Here is a 17,725-nt window from a genome sequence, read left to right as displayed (position 1 = left end):
GGCAACACAACAAGCAAGGGTGGGCCAGGCTGTACTAAAAACTTTATTTCAAACTGTTGCAACAGACACTGGTAACCACCTCTAGGGAGGTAACTGCTGTATAGTCTATTCATAAATGTACCATCTGCAGCCCATATGCCTCGAACGGAATATGCTACTTACCAGTATGCATCTGTTCTTCGCATAGAGGGCTGCAGAGTGGTACATGCTCTCCCTGCCTCCCCGGAAACCTGTGTCTGTTCCAACACTATCTTATTTAGATACACTTACATGGGCATCTCTTTCTGTATTCTATCATACTACTCCATCTATCCCTACTATGTCAAAACAATCTAAGGATGGAGCCGATGCCCATGCGCACTAGCACCCAAGGGAGGAGTCATCGGTCTCGTGACTACAAAGACTTCTCCAAGAGAAAAGCAAGTGCAATCATCTGAGCCCAACACCAGATGGCGATCTATTCATAAATGTACCACTCTGCAGCCCTCTATGCCAAGAGCATATGCATACTGGTAAGTAGCATATTCCTATCCACATATTGGTATTACACCCCAGAACGGATACATGAGATGGACCACAGTAAAAACAAAAATTGCTGGCGGGGTTGTGGACACACAGGCACCCTGTTACACCTCTTGTGGGACTGTTCTCTTCTCCATTCATATTGGACGCAGGTAATAGATGACATTGACATCCATTTCCAAACAGAACTACCCCGATTCCCAGCCTACACCTTGCTGGGGCTCCCTAATACATTGACATACCCCTTGCGCTCGCGCAGGGGGAGCCAGATTGCCATTGCCCTAGGTTCCGCGGTACAGAACATCCTTACACACTGGCACACTACTACGGTTCCCTGCACTACAGGCTGGTTACATAGGATGTGGTGTGTATTAGGGATGGAAAAGCTGTCACTCACCTTAGCCAGCGATCTAGATCAATATGATGACCTCTGGCAACCATTTCGCTCACTGCTGGTCACGGAATTTTGGGAACTCACCTACCCGAGATACCTCCGGCTGTTGCGGCTCACAGGGCCCAAAGAGGCGGACTCCTAAGGAGGTTGCGAATGGAGACTCCCTCACGAGCTAGAGGGGGGGGGCAATGGGGGATGGATTTGAGCACTGGACGGGGGTGAGGGGGGAGGAGGGGACAGGGAGTTGGGGGGGTGGGGTTTCCTTTTTGGGGGTTTTTCGCAGCACTTCCTGTATATTTATGCCTTTATTGGTCGGGTTGGTTCCTGAATGCTATGCCCGCCCTTTTTGGGGCTTTACTTGCCTTTCGAACGTTCCATGCCAATGTCGGACCACATAGCGTTTGCAATGTATGTTTTGTTTCATATGTGCTGCTTCCAATAAAAAGATTTAAACCTAAAAGAGTAATCCTTTTACTGTTTTTTTGGAATTGAGGAATCGAGATGGTTGCTGTGCGTACGCGAACTTTGTTCCTTAACATAGGACTTCATTTGCTGTTTTGCAGAGGGGAAACTCTGTCACAAAGATGACAGCAATTCTATCCACCGTATCTATTACAAGTGCACTATATACCATGGCACTTTAAATAAGGCAGGTGGAATATATGCTACGTTTGTGATGAACTAATTACGCCAGACTCTATATCAGGCTCTTAGTTATTTGTGCAAAGGGCTTTGACCGCTGTTCTCATGTTCTCATAGGAGGGGCCTGGCGTTACCAGGCCACATTGCTTTCCTCTCATTTATATGCTTTGATCACATTTTTAATGTTGTAGGATGGGCCCAGCCATGGGCTTATCCACATCCAAATGAGTTTTAAATAGCTAGAAATTAGAGGTTACAGTTGCAGGTGTTCTATGATTATAGAATGCACATATTCTTTCTTCAGAAATGTGGGTTACTTCTGCCGGTGAATTGCGATTCTGGATGGCATAAGTGCTTTTTTTTATTTTTTATTTTGGGTGTTCTGAATATCTACAAGGTTTTTGTTTGTGAGTGCAGTTTTTCAGCAAAGACAAAACTACTATCAGTGACTTTTGCCAAACTTGCAATCGGCTCTAGCTGCATTTTTTCAATGAAATGTTTTTATTGATCACTAGATCAAGACATCATAGCAGAATCTTATATAGTTTCCATCACCATGGCTGTCCACTGTTGTAATTCGGCAGCAGAATGTTCAGAGACCATTCCGCAAAAAGAAGTAAAAACCCCATTATCTGATCATTCCAACTCCTTAGCCACAGAATATGCCCATTGCGTTTAGCGGTTTTAGTCCAGCCAGGGCCGGCATTCGCTCTGCTGGTGCCCCCAATTACCACTTCCTCCACGTATTCTCTCACTAGCACCCTTCAACAGTGACTAAGTCTCCATAACCACTCTCTCTCAGATGCATTGAATTAGTTGCATAGCGCCACTCTTACCAGTAAAGGATGTCAGAACACTTTGCATCACACACACATTACACAGAGACAATCAATCATGCATGTGTAAATCAGTGTATAGGAAATGTTACATAAGTCAAAAGACTACAAGTGTAATAGTCACATGTCATCCATACTCGTAGGTAGTATAGTTTAGGAGTGCTTGGTGTGGAGTTGCACAAACTCAGAACTGAAAAAGAAACAGCATAGTTGGGAGTTCTCTTTAATAAGAAGAATCCATTTCTACTCAAATTAACCCTTTTTGCAACATTAATATATGCTCTATTGTGCACTTTGCAGTGTGTATGCAGTTCTATGATGAAAGTTAATTGCTCACTGTTCTATATTAGGACTTTGTTTTTGCAAGTAACAAAAGGATGTCTCTTTTAAAAGCAGTAACCTGCTGACCTATTTACATCATATGCACTCTGTAATCTGCATGGTACACGCTCTTTGCAGCAGGCATATTAACCCTCTGTGCTACCTTCACAGAAGTCAAAACCTCACAATACAAAACTCCATCTCTCCTCAGGAAGAAAATTCATCACAGGAGTTATCTTGCCATTTGTGGGTTGCCTGGTAAGAGCTGGAGGAAAGGAACACAGCAGCTGGTGCTTTAACCCCTTGCCTGCGCCGAGAATTCCGCCGCGGCGCGGTAGGGGCTAGGGGATGTGGGCGTGGGGTCCCATACTTATGACGGCTCCTCGCCGTCATGAGTCACGGGCGACGTGTGCTCATGACGGCGTGGAACCGTCATGACCCCCTCACTCACTAATTTGTCCGCACAGGCGGGGAATTAGTGCTGCGTGGGCGGAGCAGCAGTGGCATGACGGCTCCACGCCGTCATGAGCACACGCCGCCCATTGTAGCTACCAGTAACAATACGAAAATGCATGGCAAAGCTGAAATGCTAGTTATTTTTAAAAAAATCATCAAAATGAACACATCAGTGGATTTACTCTTTTTTGTTGCAAGCATAAGACGGTCACACTTAGGTTGCAGTTTGTATTTTCTTTTTTTATGCAGCATATACTTGCAATAAAAAAATGAACAAAACAATAACCATTATTCTAGCTTGCCAAGGCCAGCCATTTTGGTTTTTGCAAATGCTTGTTTGTTATGTGCTCTGCCTCTTCTGGTGAACATTTAGGGAGTTTCGGCCCTCGTCACTGTTCCTGCTATATCTCCAAATTTTAGCACCCTACTCGGATACCGGTAAGTGTAATGGGCAACCCAATCTACCCTTGAGGGCTCGGGCAAAGTAAGTGAACGGGTAAGTGTGCATTCAAGGGATTTATTACAGTACTGGGTATAGTCTTTAATCGATTCTTTCTCTAGCAAATCAAAAAATAGTGTTGCTAGAGAAAGAATAGATTAAAGAAATTAATTGGCAAGTAAATATTTATCCTTGCATACAAACTGCGATTGCGAACAACTAAACAGAGTACTGTAATAAACCCCTTGAATGCACACTTAGCCGTTCCCCTACTCGGATATAGCAGGTTTAAGATAGTTGTGTAATCTAAGTGCACCTTGAAGTGAGGCGCTTCTTTTGTTTAGAACGGTGTTGGTAAATTGCATAACAGAATTTGCCTTTGAGATGATAGTCACGTGTGACGATTAGTGTTGTCCCATTATTTTTAAGTGAAAAATATCCACAGATCCTTGCAGCATTGCAAGTAGTGAGTAGAACAAATATTTTACGTTCTACTGTCACTGCGTGTGGATTCTACCTTGTGACATGTCGTGACATGTCTTTGTTAGATTGTGGTTTTAGTTTGCTGGGCTAGATCTGTAGGTGCTTTCATGTTTTGGTCAGACGTTATGCTGATACATTTTCAACAGGAAGACTATGTAATTAGGTATGCTGGTGTTGAGTTTCCATTATATCCTAGAGCTTTGTAAACATTTTTTGATCTTGGTTGCTTTATTCTTACATAGCATTATGAGATTTTGATGAATCTAAACTGACGAAAACTAAACTGACAAATCAGAAATTCTTTAAAATGGCAATAGTAACCTACCAAATGGCCAAAAGGTTGGTATTGAACAGGGCAAGTGCTGGCAAATAAAGGACAGAACACAGCACAGACGCTGACATCTGCCACTCAACCATGCCCTGGTTGCTACCATTGCTGTGCTTCCTTGTTGCATTGGGCATTCAGTGTCGCAGAAGGGCCCGTGTGCTACAGTGGAGTCTCGACTTGCAAATCCTTTTTCTGTTTCAATGATAGCAAATATAACGTGAACTTTAAAGGCCCAGAACAGACCCAGATATAAATTGTCAGCACTCTTGGCGGGGTAACAAAACAGAATAGAATGCCAGGGTATAAAAACAAAAAGTCATCTGACAAATGGAAGAAGGTGAGGAGGTTTAATAAGGGATCCCAGATAAAAGAAGGCATATTGATATGTTGACTTCATCAAATTTCATTAGTGCTGGCGACTTATTGAGCCATATACATGTGCCTTCATAATTGAACATTTCTTATTTTTTGAACCATTTCTATAGAAGGAGAGGATTGCAGGGCATATTTGGCTTCTTTGATGTCTTGTGTAAACACCAAGCTCAGTATGTGATCAGCCATCTGTGTGGAACTTTTCACTACTTGAATGAAGCCCGGGGCTTTGGTGTCCTATCCCCAGATCTTGTTTTTTACATAGCCCAGGCACAAGGAGATATGCATTCCAAGCCACTTCCCTCCTGCATGGCGCACATTTTGTTGCTTGTGTGGAAATCCTTACGTACAGTGTAAAGTGAAACCATAGGCAAGTGCTTTTTATTTGCCCATAGAATCAGCCTGGTCAAGTCCTCTAATGACTCTGATGCTCAAATGGTGTTGTATTGAATGATCACTAACTTTAAGTCTTCTATCAGAAATATTTTGGGACAGTGTGCAGGTGTAGCGTGGACTAATTTTAAGATGGAGGAGACATAACATCCTAAGTATTGGTAGATGTCTTCTATAACGGAGGAAGTGTTTGTGTTTATTAGGCACTAGACAGTCATACACTAAGACAAAGTGTTTTATTGGGCATAGTATCTATGTGCATGTCCTCTCTTCATTGTGCTCTCCTGACAATTTGCTTGGAATCTCTCTGCGTGTGAATAAGCTTAGATCAACTAGTCTGCAAGAGAGCTTGAAATGTATGTGAATCAAGTTTATTTGAGGCCAAATAACTGGGATACATTTTCAGTGATTAGGTATTGGATATCAAGTGCATTAATGGATGACATTGGTAGTGATCGCCTTCATTTTTAAATGAGATCGTTTCAGACACTGTTTCCACGGTGGCCAGCTTACTTTTCAGATCTTGGTTCTTTCTCCTATTCATAGTGGGTTCCAAATTGTCTATTCGAACACTTGGATCTTCTGATTGTAATGTCTGTGTGGTAACCGTCGGCAGTGTCACTATGTTGAGGTCTGGAGTTGAGCTGTTTGGAGTCAGGTTGAGAATGCCCATAATTCTACTGGCTGGTGTCATTGTGTTCGATCGTTTCATGCTCAAGTAGGTTTCTCTTTGTTACAATAAGAGTTACTGTTAATGTAAGAGTGGCTTTAAACATTGTGAGGTGATGAGTTTAATCCATTGCAAACTGATTGGGTACTGATTCACTTCTCTGATATTGTTGTTTCCTGGAACATGTCCCTAATCAGTACAGTTGACAGCGGTGTCTGCTTTCCTCACGCTTTTCTCTAGAGTGGTGGTGAATTGATTAGCACAGACATAATGGTAAATCCTTCAGGGTGTAACATTCCCACTTGCCTTCTCAGGATTTGAAATTGCCACTTTGTAGGTAGGAAATATCAGAAAGGGTGAGGGACTTTATTGCAAGAAAATCACAGTTGTGCATGCCTACTACAATTTTCCCACTCACCGACTGACTATGGGTAAATTGAAATTGGGCTTTTTAAGTGGGTAATGTCAGATTGGACACGGAACTAACAGCCTGTCTAGCAGATGTTTGTTCAAATTTTAGAGACAGGAAACTATTAATGGGTAATTAGTAATTTCATGAGGAGAAAATGTAAGAGACAGGAAAGGAATAATGGGTAATTAGTGAATTTATAAAGAGAAAATGTACCACCCAACCCTTTATAAAGTTCTAAGTTTTTTTTAATCCAAGGGCCATTTTTTGGTTCTAATGAAAGTGTATTTGTTTATTCAAACTGCATAAACAAAACGCTTATTTTTTAACCAATGAACTCATTTTAGAAAATGCTAAATGAGACAACCTTGCCTTTTAAGGAATGACTCACTGAGTAGCAAGCAATGATGATCAGCATTCAGTAATGGTACTGCTTGTTTTGCAAACCACGAAGGCACCCTGTGTAGGTAGTGAGAAAAATAAAATACCAATACAACAGCAAAGCTGGTAAAATGGAGCTTGAAATATTCACACCTTAGTTTAGTAAAATAATAACATTCTTTAAGAAATTTAAATCAAAAGCAAGGAAAATTGACTCGCTATTCAAAATGTAGAGCAAAAAGAACAGGGCTAATAAAAAGTATTCAGAGGTAAAAATATGTTTAATTAAAAAATATTGAAACGTTAAAAAATGTGAACTATCGCCAATAAAAATCAATATTAAAAATTATTTACATCAATACCCAAAGTAAAACCAAAAAGAATTAAGTATTTCACCAATTAACCATTTAAAAAAAATTGGAAACCAATATATTAATGAAGGAAAAACACAATCTATAAAAAAATAGTAAGAGTATAACATTCAAGAATATAATATCCATAAGGGTGATTGGAGCCTGCCCCCTCTCTGTAGCCTAAACATGAACGCATACTGTAGGACGCAATGAAAGGATTTGTCTTTGACAATCGTGTCCTTTTGTAACCTGTTTAATAGGCGTAACTTAGGCTTGGTGAAAATTTTAAAATGGAAATGGAAGGTACCATGTCTCAAAATCTCTATCTCTACTGATGTAATTTTCACTAGCTTTAACATACACAAGTATAAGGTTAGAAATTATAAGACTGCACATTTATTTCTTTATTTTCCTCTTTTTGCTCGCAGTGATGTTTTTCCCAATCAAGCCACCCCTTCTAAACACGTAGTGCCTTTTATATTGGTATCAGGGACTGACCGGGACTGTCTGGGACACAATCAGGGACTTGGACAAAGACTGGTGACTGGGTAGAAAATGAAGCAGAAAAAGGAGTACAGCCCTGCCCAGGATCACACAGGAAGTCAAAGGAGAAAAGGGATCCTGAGGGGAAGCCTGCACGAAGGAACAAGATGGCTAAGACTCAGAAAAGACAGGCACTCATGAGGTGGTTCAGCATTTATAATCACTACACCCAGGACGAATGCGCACAACACATATATATAAAACAACATTAACAATAAAGGAAATGTGGGGTAAAGCACGCAGGAGCTCCACACCATAAGACTGAAGCTCAGTAAATTCCTCACCCACAATTTCTGTTAAAGATACTGACTGCAAATACCCACATATAGGATATGCATGCAAAGGCAGGGTCTGTGGAGCTTATACCTATGGTGATGTTATAAATGTAACTCAAAGACAATACTCACAGTGAACCAGAGAAACCATCTAGGTAGTCAGCTGTGCCCACTGATCCTGGCGATCAAACAGAAACACGCACAGCAGTAGAACTAAACACAAGCACAATAGACAAGGAGCTAGCAAGGAGTGCCTAACAGGAAAGGAAGGAAATCACAGGGCACACTTAGCAGAAAGCAAGTAACAAACATACAAGGTAACAGAAGCAAGACAACAGAATAGAAAGACAGCCAACTAGGAACTGGAACCAAGGAAATGGGAAGAAAGTCAGATACTGGAAAAGGATATGCAGAAGGGGAGGCTCTATCAGGAGTCCTGAAAACAAAGCAGCACTGAAGACTGTGCTGGAGCAAGACAGGAATTTAGCAAAAGCTCAAAAGCCAAGGTAGCACTGCAAGCAGTACTTGTTCAGGAACAAGGGAAACTGCTGTAGCTCAGGAACAAGGAATGCTAAGGCTCAGGAGTCAAGGTAGCACTACAGGCAGTGCTTATTCCAGAACAAGGAAAACAGCAGCAGGTCAGGAACAAGTAATAACTAAAGGTCAGGAAACACTGGAAACAAGGATAGCAAAAGCTCACTAAACACGGGAAACAAGGATAGCAAAAGCTCAGGGAGCACTGGAAATAAGGGTCGGTCTCACCGGTAAACAGCTACAATGAACAGCACTGGACTAAAGGTAGCTGGGGCTTAAAAGAGCTCACAGTAATTACATGCATCAGGAGTGAGCTGGCTAGCAGCAGCCAGCCACAGGTGAGCTGAAGTCCCCCACCCATACTTGGCCTGCAGGGGTGGAGACAAAGCAGAGAGCAGGGACTTCTAGGTAATAGAGTTAACAGCATGGGCAAACTGGCTTCCACAAAACCTGGCATGGATTGGGAATGGATGGCTATTCCCAGAGAGTGTCCAAATTTCTGGAGGTCAGTATATGCATGAAGGGGAGGTTTCAGAAGCTTATTATGACACTGGAGAGTCCCACAGTTCAGCCCCCTGGTGTTGGACACGAGAATTCAGGAAGCAAGTTGTGACACTTGGTTGATGCCCTTCACCCCTAAGATTACTCTGCGTACTCAGATTTATTAAGGTATAACTTTAGTATATCCCTAGGTTTAGATCACAGATTGTAACATTGTATGAATGGTGTAAAGGTTACTGCTTTTTGGGCATCCACGAAATGTACAGTACATGTGTTTTACCTTTCCTTTTTTTCAAGGTTACACCCCTGGGAATTACACTCTTTCATACTTGCTCACATATTCACATACATGTCACAGCGCTTGCATATGGTATCTATGTATAATTTAAACTGTTAAGCATTTCTGCAAGCTTTGCATATCACGTGTAAATAATGCATGCGTAAAATATGACTTTATTCTAAGAATTAGACAGACCTTCAGCTGGAAAAAGCTGTGTGAATCGCCCCCTAAAGGATCTTACACTCTGCATTAGGTGTCAAGTACTCAACAATAAGATCTGTTACCACACTATGGTACAACATATTCTGTAGTGGGTGTGTGAACTACAGAATCTCATTAGCAACTTTCTCTTTAATTGTAACCCATTTTAGCCCAGTTATAAATCATTCTCTATGACAACTGTCACTGAGAATTATAGTTTTTCCCCTCTCTCCTCATTTAAAAGATAACCAACTTTGGTCTGATTCACACCCATAAGATGATAATTTATCCTACTGCACAAACCATACAGCCATAATATAAATGAGTAACCACTTCTTCACTTCAGTGCTAGTAGTTTACAGATCTAAAACAAAGTCATGTTAAAAGCGCCTGATGTGTTTGTGCAAACCAGTCAAAGAGGATCCCAGTTCAAAACTCTATATATGAACATGAAGAATTAGGTAATTTGTTTGAGTTTTTTAGGTGCTGATCACTTTAGCTCAAACCTTTGTAATGAACATTGCAGTTTTGTGTGAAGTATTGATTGTGGTTTATTGTCCATGCCAGTATCTTACAAGTGGAAGCTAGGTTCTACTACATGGTGCAGCACCGCCCCCACCTCACACAATATTGGAAGGACAGAGTAAAACAGTTAGAAACTCTAATAGAAAGGCGAGGACTAGGTACAGCAGAAAGTTGTTTACTTGGCAAATTTCCACATCCCAGATCTGGCAAAGTGGATACCAGGTTTCTAGACCTTGCTCTTATTTTTGCCAAATAAGCAATGGTGATGGGCTGGAAGTCTGCATCCTCCCCTCCACTAACACAGTGGATACACAGGGTACACAAATTGGAGGAGGCAGAAAGCACCAATGTACACATACAAGAATCAGGGATGAGGGCAAAACCTCCAGCATGTCAATGGAATGACCAGTTGGCAACTTTCCTCTCTGGACAGGACAACAAAGTAGTTTAACTAACCAAAAAAACCTACGCTCCAAGCATCACAAGTAGATGTAGAAGGTTAGAAAGAAAATCAACACATTCTGCAGAAAAAAAGAATACAAGAAAGAAAAAACAAGACCCAATTGTATACATAAAAGGAACCCCAAGCCCACTCGGTGGTTTTACAATGCAAAAATCTCCCTGCCCCTTTGAAAGCACCCCCTTAGCACAACAGAACTCTCCCTGATGTTGCACCACACTCACAACAAACAACGTCAACCAACAAGTCCTGTTCTCCCTTAACACAGACAACATAAATGAACACAGATAAGTAATGTAAATAATCCACAGTTTTGGCCTTAGTTTGTTCTTTTCTTCCTCTTTTTATTGGATGGTTGAAAGGTTTATGTAATATTACAGACCAAGACCTCATTCTCACCCAAATCAATTACACAGAGCAGCAATTTAACGAACAAGATAAGTGTGAAGTGATGAAACTAGACCATCTATTTGCATCTAATGTAGTAGGTGCTGTAAACCATATTGCTGAGTAAATGAAACACTGATCATCATTATGTTTTGCTGGAGCCGGGTTAAAGCCTGAAGCCTGGCTCAGCTCGAGGTCTATTTAGAACCTTGAGCACATAAGGGGGGGAGCTTTCATGTGGCTTCTACCTATGACCCTGGTTCTACCCTCAAGCACCAACAGGTAAAAAGAAAGCATTAACACTTAGGGCCTTGTTATGACTTTGGCAGTCTCAGAACAGGGCTGCCACACTGCTGCCCATTCCGAGACCGCCAACACCATTAATGACCGCCTATCAGAGTACAACTTATTTTTACTATGGCAGGCAGTTCTTTGGTGGTGCCACTGCGGAGAGTCAAAGGCAACTTGTGCAGGGCATGGACTGTCAAGACCATGCTGTGCAGGAACTGGGGGTTGCATCTACACGGGGGGCACATCATGTCACACTGCCACACATTTCATGGCGATCGCAGTGCCATGAAAAGTGTGGTGGTGAGGAAGCTTGTAATATGCTTGGTGGGACTGCAGCGGCCCCACTAAGCATATTGCAGCTTCAAGACTGCAGCGCCACCGCCAGGGATCTCTGATCCCTGGTTGCGGTGGTCCCAGGGCAGCCCAACTAAGCATGGGCGAATTTTGCGAATTCGCAATCCGCAAATTTGCGGATTTGCGAATTCGTAATCCGCAAAATTCACGAATTCGCGGATTTTTTATTTGTGCGAGTTCGTGGGTGTTCGCGGAGCACTTTGCGTGTTCGCGGGTGTTCGCGAGGCGCTTTGCGTTTTTGCGGGTTTTTTTTTTGCTGGTTAATCACTGCCACCCTCTAGTTTTTTATGCCCATCTGCCCTCTGTACCACTCGTTTCTGTGCCCTTCTGCCCTCTGCCCCACTCATTTTTTGTCCCCTTCTGCCCTCTGTCCCACTTTTATGCCCCTCTGCCCTCAGCCCCACGTAGAATGGCGCCGGCAACCTGCCAGCGCCATTCTAAAATAGCTGCAAATAGCTTCAACAGGAAGCACTAATAGATAAAGTAAAGCAGGTGATGGAGTTGAAGGTCAAATTAAGTTACACAATCATTAATCACTCCAAGTTTGGGGTGAATAATGATTGTGTAACTGAATTTGAGCAGCACCTGCTTTACTTTATCTATTAGAGCTTCCTGTTGAAGCTGACTTTTGTAACTATTTTAGAAGGGCTCTGGCAGCTTGCCGGCACCATTCTAAAAGAGTTACAAAAGTCAGCTTGAACTTTTGACCCAATCCGTTCCGCTCGCGGATTTTGCGGGAAATTCGCGGATTGCGAATTTACCGAAAATCCGCAAAATCCGCGAGCGGAACGGATTTTCCGCCCATGCTTAAGCCCAACCACCCTGGTCCTAGTAGGGTGGTCAGAAGATTGCCACCTTGTACTCCTGTGAGTCTGGCGGTCCGTGAACCACCAGACTTATAATAAGCCCCTCAGTTATTAAGGAGAAACAAATTGATACCTATTTAGAGGCTGATTTACACAATGTGAAACCTGAAAACCTGGATTAATTGCGACTTCATGGACTAACCAAATTTCGTGATTTTAGGCAATATCCTTTTTGACCGATCTCCCTTTTTCTTTACTATTGCATATGAAACCATCTTCAAATACATGTGTTGAGAATATCAGCAGTAAAAAATAACCTATTTTGGTTGTATTAATATGCTATAATGGGGCTCTATCTTTAAGAAGCTGGGCCACATACAGGGCTCACATTTCAAATGTCTTGCTTCTTAGTTCACTAATGACTTTGTTGTTGGGGGGCATGAATGATTCTAAGTAAATGTTTAAAAACTCACTTTTACTAAGTGCTTCTCAGTACAGAGCTATAATGTGATGTATTAATGTCAAAGGTTCCACATGTTAAAGAAATTTACTTTTTGGAATTTTGAGGAGACTTTATCTTATTTAATATGATGTTTGTTGTATGATTTCCATAGCAAACATTTTCAGGGCTCAGCTCCTTCACAGTGTCTAAGAGCCAAGCCAGATCATTGACTCTGCACTGGCTCTGCTCACCCTTGTAACTTGTTTGGTTCGCCCAATTCTATATTTTGTATATTATGTAATATGGCATATCAAGTTAGTGCTTAAAACTATGTTACACAATTGTTAAAAAAAATAAAAAGAATTGTAAAAAACAGAATGTGTCTTAGGATAAACATGTATGTTTCCTCTCAGAAACCTTGTCAAAGCTAGAGTACTACGAAAGCCTGCAAGGCGAGGTGAGCCCCAAAGAAATTGCCCGCAAAACGGCCAAAGCTGAGGAGATGCTGCAGGAGATCCGGCGACGCGTGTTCACACTTCAAAACCAGTTGGCAGATACTGAGGCAGAGAATGCACAGGAGTGTGAGTGTTTTTATCTATTTCATTGTTCTCTCCATGTACTTATTTATTCATTCATTTATTTTTGTACTTATTTGTAGCATGCCAGTCTTGGCGACAAATCATTGTAAAAGCACCATCAATGAAGCAGAAGACAAGCAAATAGGTCCAGTATCATCTTAAGGATTTTTTTGGCCTAGGCAAGACATATATTAGGGTCCCAGTTCAGATCATATTGTGTTTTATTACTAATTTTCTGCTAATTCAAAACTCATTATATCAAACAAAATTGATTAATAAGTGTAAAGGTTGAGATGAAGACATAGACGGCTGTGAGATAGAAAGTTTATTTACTCAGGGGGCCTTTGGAAGGTGACAATTGTTCACTTTACTCTTGCCTTAAAACCTCTCTGAATAAGCCAATAGCACAGCATTTGAAAATTCCAAAAGCCGAATATAGATGTCTTCACAATCTGTGTTTGACCTCGCTGTTGCAACACAAGCATTGGAATCATTTTTCGGGACTCTAGTACATATGTGGTTGATAAGTGTATGAATACCTAGGATAGCCCCATAGGTAAGCCTGCAGTCCTTAAATTTGGCCCTTTTAATATTTTGAGGCTTAATAGTCAAACATTTATCCCATATTAACTGGTATATAGGCAAGGGATCTAGCAATGTAATAAGACACATACTATTCAGTTCAAACTTTTAAAGTTCGTATGTATTTGAAAGTAATGTTTTATTTTTTTAAATAGATAGGGTGATTTTATTTAGCACAGTTAATTGTAATTAATGGCATAATTGGTTCTAAACAGTACCACTGTGAAAACATCAGATTACCAAGATAAGAAAAGTCTACACTGGTCAGTAATGAGCATTATATTTTTAGGAACTGTGAGTTTATATTAAATTGTCTTGGGACATGAGAGGACTAACTATAAAGCAATTTAGGAGAGAGCTTTTGTATTCATTAGATTAGTAAATTCGATTTGATAATCATATGGGATATAATTCAATGTTCCATAGATGAAAAGAGATGTAAATGTAGCTAGCATGGCAGAAGGCAGTCAGCAGACATTAACATATATATTTGCTACCGGTGAGTCCAAATATATTACCATAATCAGTACTAATAAACTCACTACGCTCTTAATGCAGGTGGGTAAAGCAGTGTAACTATTTTGTAATCAGTTTATCCATAGTCACTGAATTTAGAAAAAGCATTTTCCCAAACCTTCTGCAACCGGCCTTTATGTGTTAATCTCATACTTAATTTACATTTGAATATTTCTAATGTATTGCTGATAAATGAGATTCTCTGACAAAATATTGACCCCCACAATATCGCTTACAAACATACAGTGACATAAAGATCGATGTCAAAAATAGCGTCATGCTATACTTATCATGTAAATTACAAAAATATTGAAAAATATAGTTATCACTAACATAGTTGTATAAAATATTGTTTTTTCTAAATATGTATATATTTAAATAGTAAATGTGCACATAGAATCATAACATCTTAATGGGGGTAGTTGCAAAAAGGAATTCTAACAAGTAATTAAAAAAGTATGAATATCATTTTTAATAGTTATTCAAGTATAAAAACAGATCTAACAACACATTCATAATAAACGAAAAGAAGATGGCATATACATATATATTAATATTACATAAAATTCTTACATAAAAAACATAAGCATTAATATTCAACACAATCATTAAAAATTGAAGAATTGACGAAAAAGTGGCAGATTAATTAATACTTTCGACGCGCGTTTCGGCGTATTGAAAAACGCCTTCTTCAGGAGCCACAATCTATATCTGTAAGACATAAATATGGGACTTAGAGAATGCACTTATATACATGTTTTTAACAATGGCAATACACGTATCTCGTACATTAACAACTAGTCCATCATCATATAAAAATAATACAAAAAGAATTCCTCATGCAGCAATACCCTCCCTACATGTTTTGGCAATCTATATATTGCTAAACAAGTTACAGACCTAAATACTATATGAGCAGTTGTAATTCGATTAAACTCATGTATATTGAGTAGTTAGGAATTGGAGAAAGTAGTACCAAATAATGATAAAAAATAAGAGGTACATCAAGGTCTTTATGGTTTCCTAACTCAAGTCTACAAGATAGTGTAGAAAATATAGACAAACCATAACTTACTAATAGCTGGTCGCTTTAAGTCTTTCTGTAGATGGCGATGCTTCACACAATGATATAAGTGTAGCAAGAAAGTTTTATAACTGGATGGGGGGCAGGGGAAAGAAACGGATACGTTTAAGATAGACGGTCATTACCAACAAAACCTATTTCATAGACAGACATAAAATGGCATATCAAACGATTCAGGTTTGTGTGATGACTACATATATGTATAAAAATACAAATCGGAACGGTTAATAAATGCGTACTTCCGTATATTTGTATAGGAATGATACACAGAACTCTTTTGATATAGGCCTATGATGAACTGATTCCTTTATTAATAATCACTTTGCATGCGGTTCAATCACATCTGCAAACGGAATCACTAAAAAGAGAAACGAAAGTCTTATTATTATTTAAATAGTAAACATTAAATATGTTAAATAATAACAAATGTATTAAAAATAAGTGATGGTTTAAAAAAAACCAATTATAAATATTTTCAAAAACTAAAGCACCCATTTAAATTAATATATATGTATTTACATTTATCTAATTAAAAAATATTAGTAAACTAATAATTTTAATGTGTATATTAATATTCAAAATTAATATATATAAATATATATATACATATATCCAATAATATGAAATATTTGAAAAACAAACCATTTTAATTACGAATAAAACATTTACCAAATAAGAAATTACAATTTACTGAATCAATTTACTATTCCCAATACAATTTATACAAGAGAAGGCAAAGTGTTAGACTTAGGAGGGGTAACATTTACTAGTCGCACTCCACACAGTGCAACAATAGGGAAACTGTTGGAATACACAGGAATAAAATGTACTATTTCCACTCCAGTCACTGCAACAGTTAGGTAATTGTTGGATTGAGGATGGGTTAATTTCACTATTCCCACTCCAGTCAATGTGACAGTAGAAAAAGTGTTGGATTGTGGAGGGGTAAAATTTCAGACTCGATATTTCTGTCTGACTATTTTCTTTATCTTTTTCAATATTTTGTCTCCACCCCGATAAATGATGCTCAGAGACAATTTCTTCAGATGACTCTTAAAGACACTGCATAAAAGACCAAAGAACCTGTCCCTTTAATGTTATGGTGTGCTCAGTCTTATGTACCACATAGGGTCCACTTACAAGGGATGTCAAAAAGCCCTTAGTATCACCAAATATTCGATGTGGAATGGAGTGGAGTTTGACTGCCAACAATGTCACATGAGCTGAGAGAAAAACACAGGCATCTGTCATGTTAACTATAATTCACAGAAGTAAAGAGATGTAACTATTTTTACCATCTAGAACAAAAATTAGAACAGGAGATGTAGCGTAGAAATAATAACCTCATTATAGATTTTGGATTTCTCTAGAAATCAAGCAGTGTAGCAAAATAAGGTTTATAATGGCAGTTCAACATAACTGCACAGTAATGAACCCAAGGTACCCAAATTGCCAAGCAAGTTGTCTTCACTATGATGAAAACACATTTTATAAAAAGTTGATTTCAATTCCTGGTCTGTGTTTTATTGAGTGTGGGGCAGGGGGGGTCATATGTTTGTCTGTGTATATATGAAGTTTTGTATTTCCTGTTTGGCTCTCACATCACACAATGGGCCGTTATTTTCAAACTCAAAATTCAAGTGAATTCCGCTCAACAAAACAATTTCTGTTCATGGTTGTAACACAACTGCCTTTTTTGCATGGTCAACACTAATTTATTTTTCCTTTTTCTGGACCCTATTTTTGCTGGGCTTAGAACTTTCTTCAGTTTTCCCCCGCTAAATGAGAGTAAATTAGCTGTGCTCACCCTTGAAACATGGTTAAATTGGCTTACCACCGGCTGAAAATATTTACCTTGCTTACAGGTCCCTAACATACAGTGTAGAAAATTCACCCAGGGTCTGGAAAGTAAATGCCACCTGTGGACTGCATCACCTATTGTGTCATCCACATAGTGGGCTTGTAATACATGGCTACAGGCCTACTGTGTTTAGCCTAAAAGCAGCAGCCTAAAAACCTGCTGTTGAACCTGTCAAAATAATCTTATTTACAGGCTGGAAACACTGCTTTTCAATATTAATGAGTCAACTCTAAGAACACCTTGTTACTCACAAGGTTGGGTGCCTGCTATTTTAAATGTGGAACATGTGCATGTGCAAAATTAAAATTGGCATCATTCTCCAGTGACTAGCCCCTAAAAGCTATTTTCACTGGCAAGCCTGTTTCTAAAACCTAGAAAATAACAAAGTACAGATTATACATTTTAAACTGTAACATTTGAAGGAAACAAGTATAAATATCACACAAAGCCTATTTTTAATATTGATAAAATATCAATTTTAATGGCAATGTTTGATTTTTTAAAAA

General features: G+C 39.5%; 1 protein-coding gene across 1 annotated transcript in view; it reads left to right on the top strand.

The window, feature by feature from the left end:
* Window positions 1-17,725, top strand: part of LAMA4 (laminin subunit alpha 4) — a 583,946-nt gene that overhangs the window by 317,106 nt on the left and 249,115 nt on the right. The window contains exon 12 of the mRNA XM_086926829.1: window positions 13,012-13,179. Coding sequence (XP_086782955.1) covers window positions 13,012-13,179 — 168 coding nt within the window. The remainder of the gene's footprint in view (window positions 1-13,011; window positions 13,180-17,725) is intronic.

This window comes from Lissotriton vulgaris, chromosome 6 (assembly GCF_964263255.1).
Source record: "Lissotriton vulgaris chromosome 6, aLisVul1.2, whole genome shotgun sequence".
Classification (NCBI taxonomy): Eukaryota; Metazoa; Chordata; class Amphibia; order Caudata; family Salamandridae; genus Lissotriton; species Lissotriton vulgaris.
Note: the sequence above shows the minus strand (reverse complement) of the source record. Positions and strands in the feature narration are given on the sequence as shown.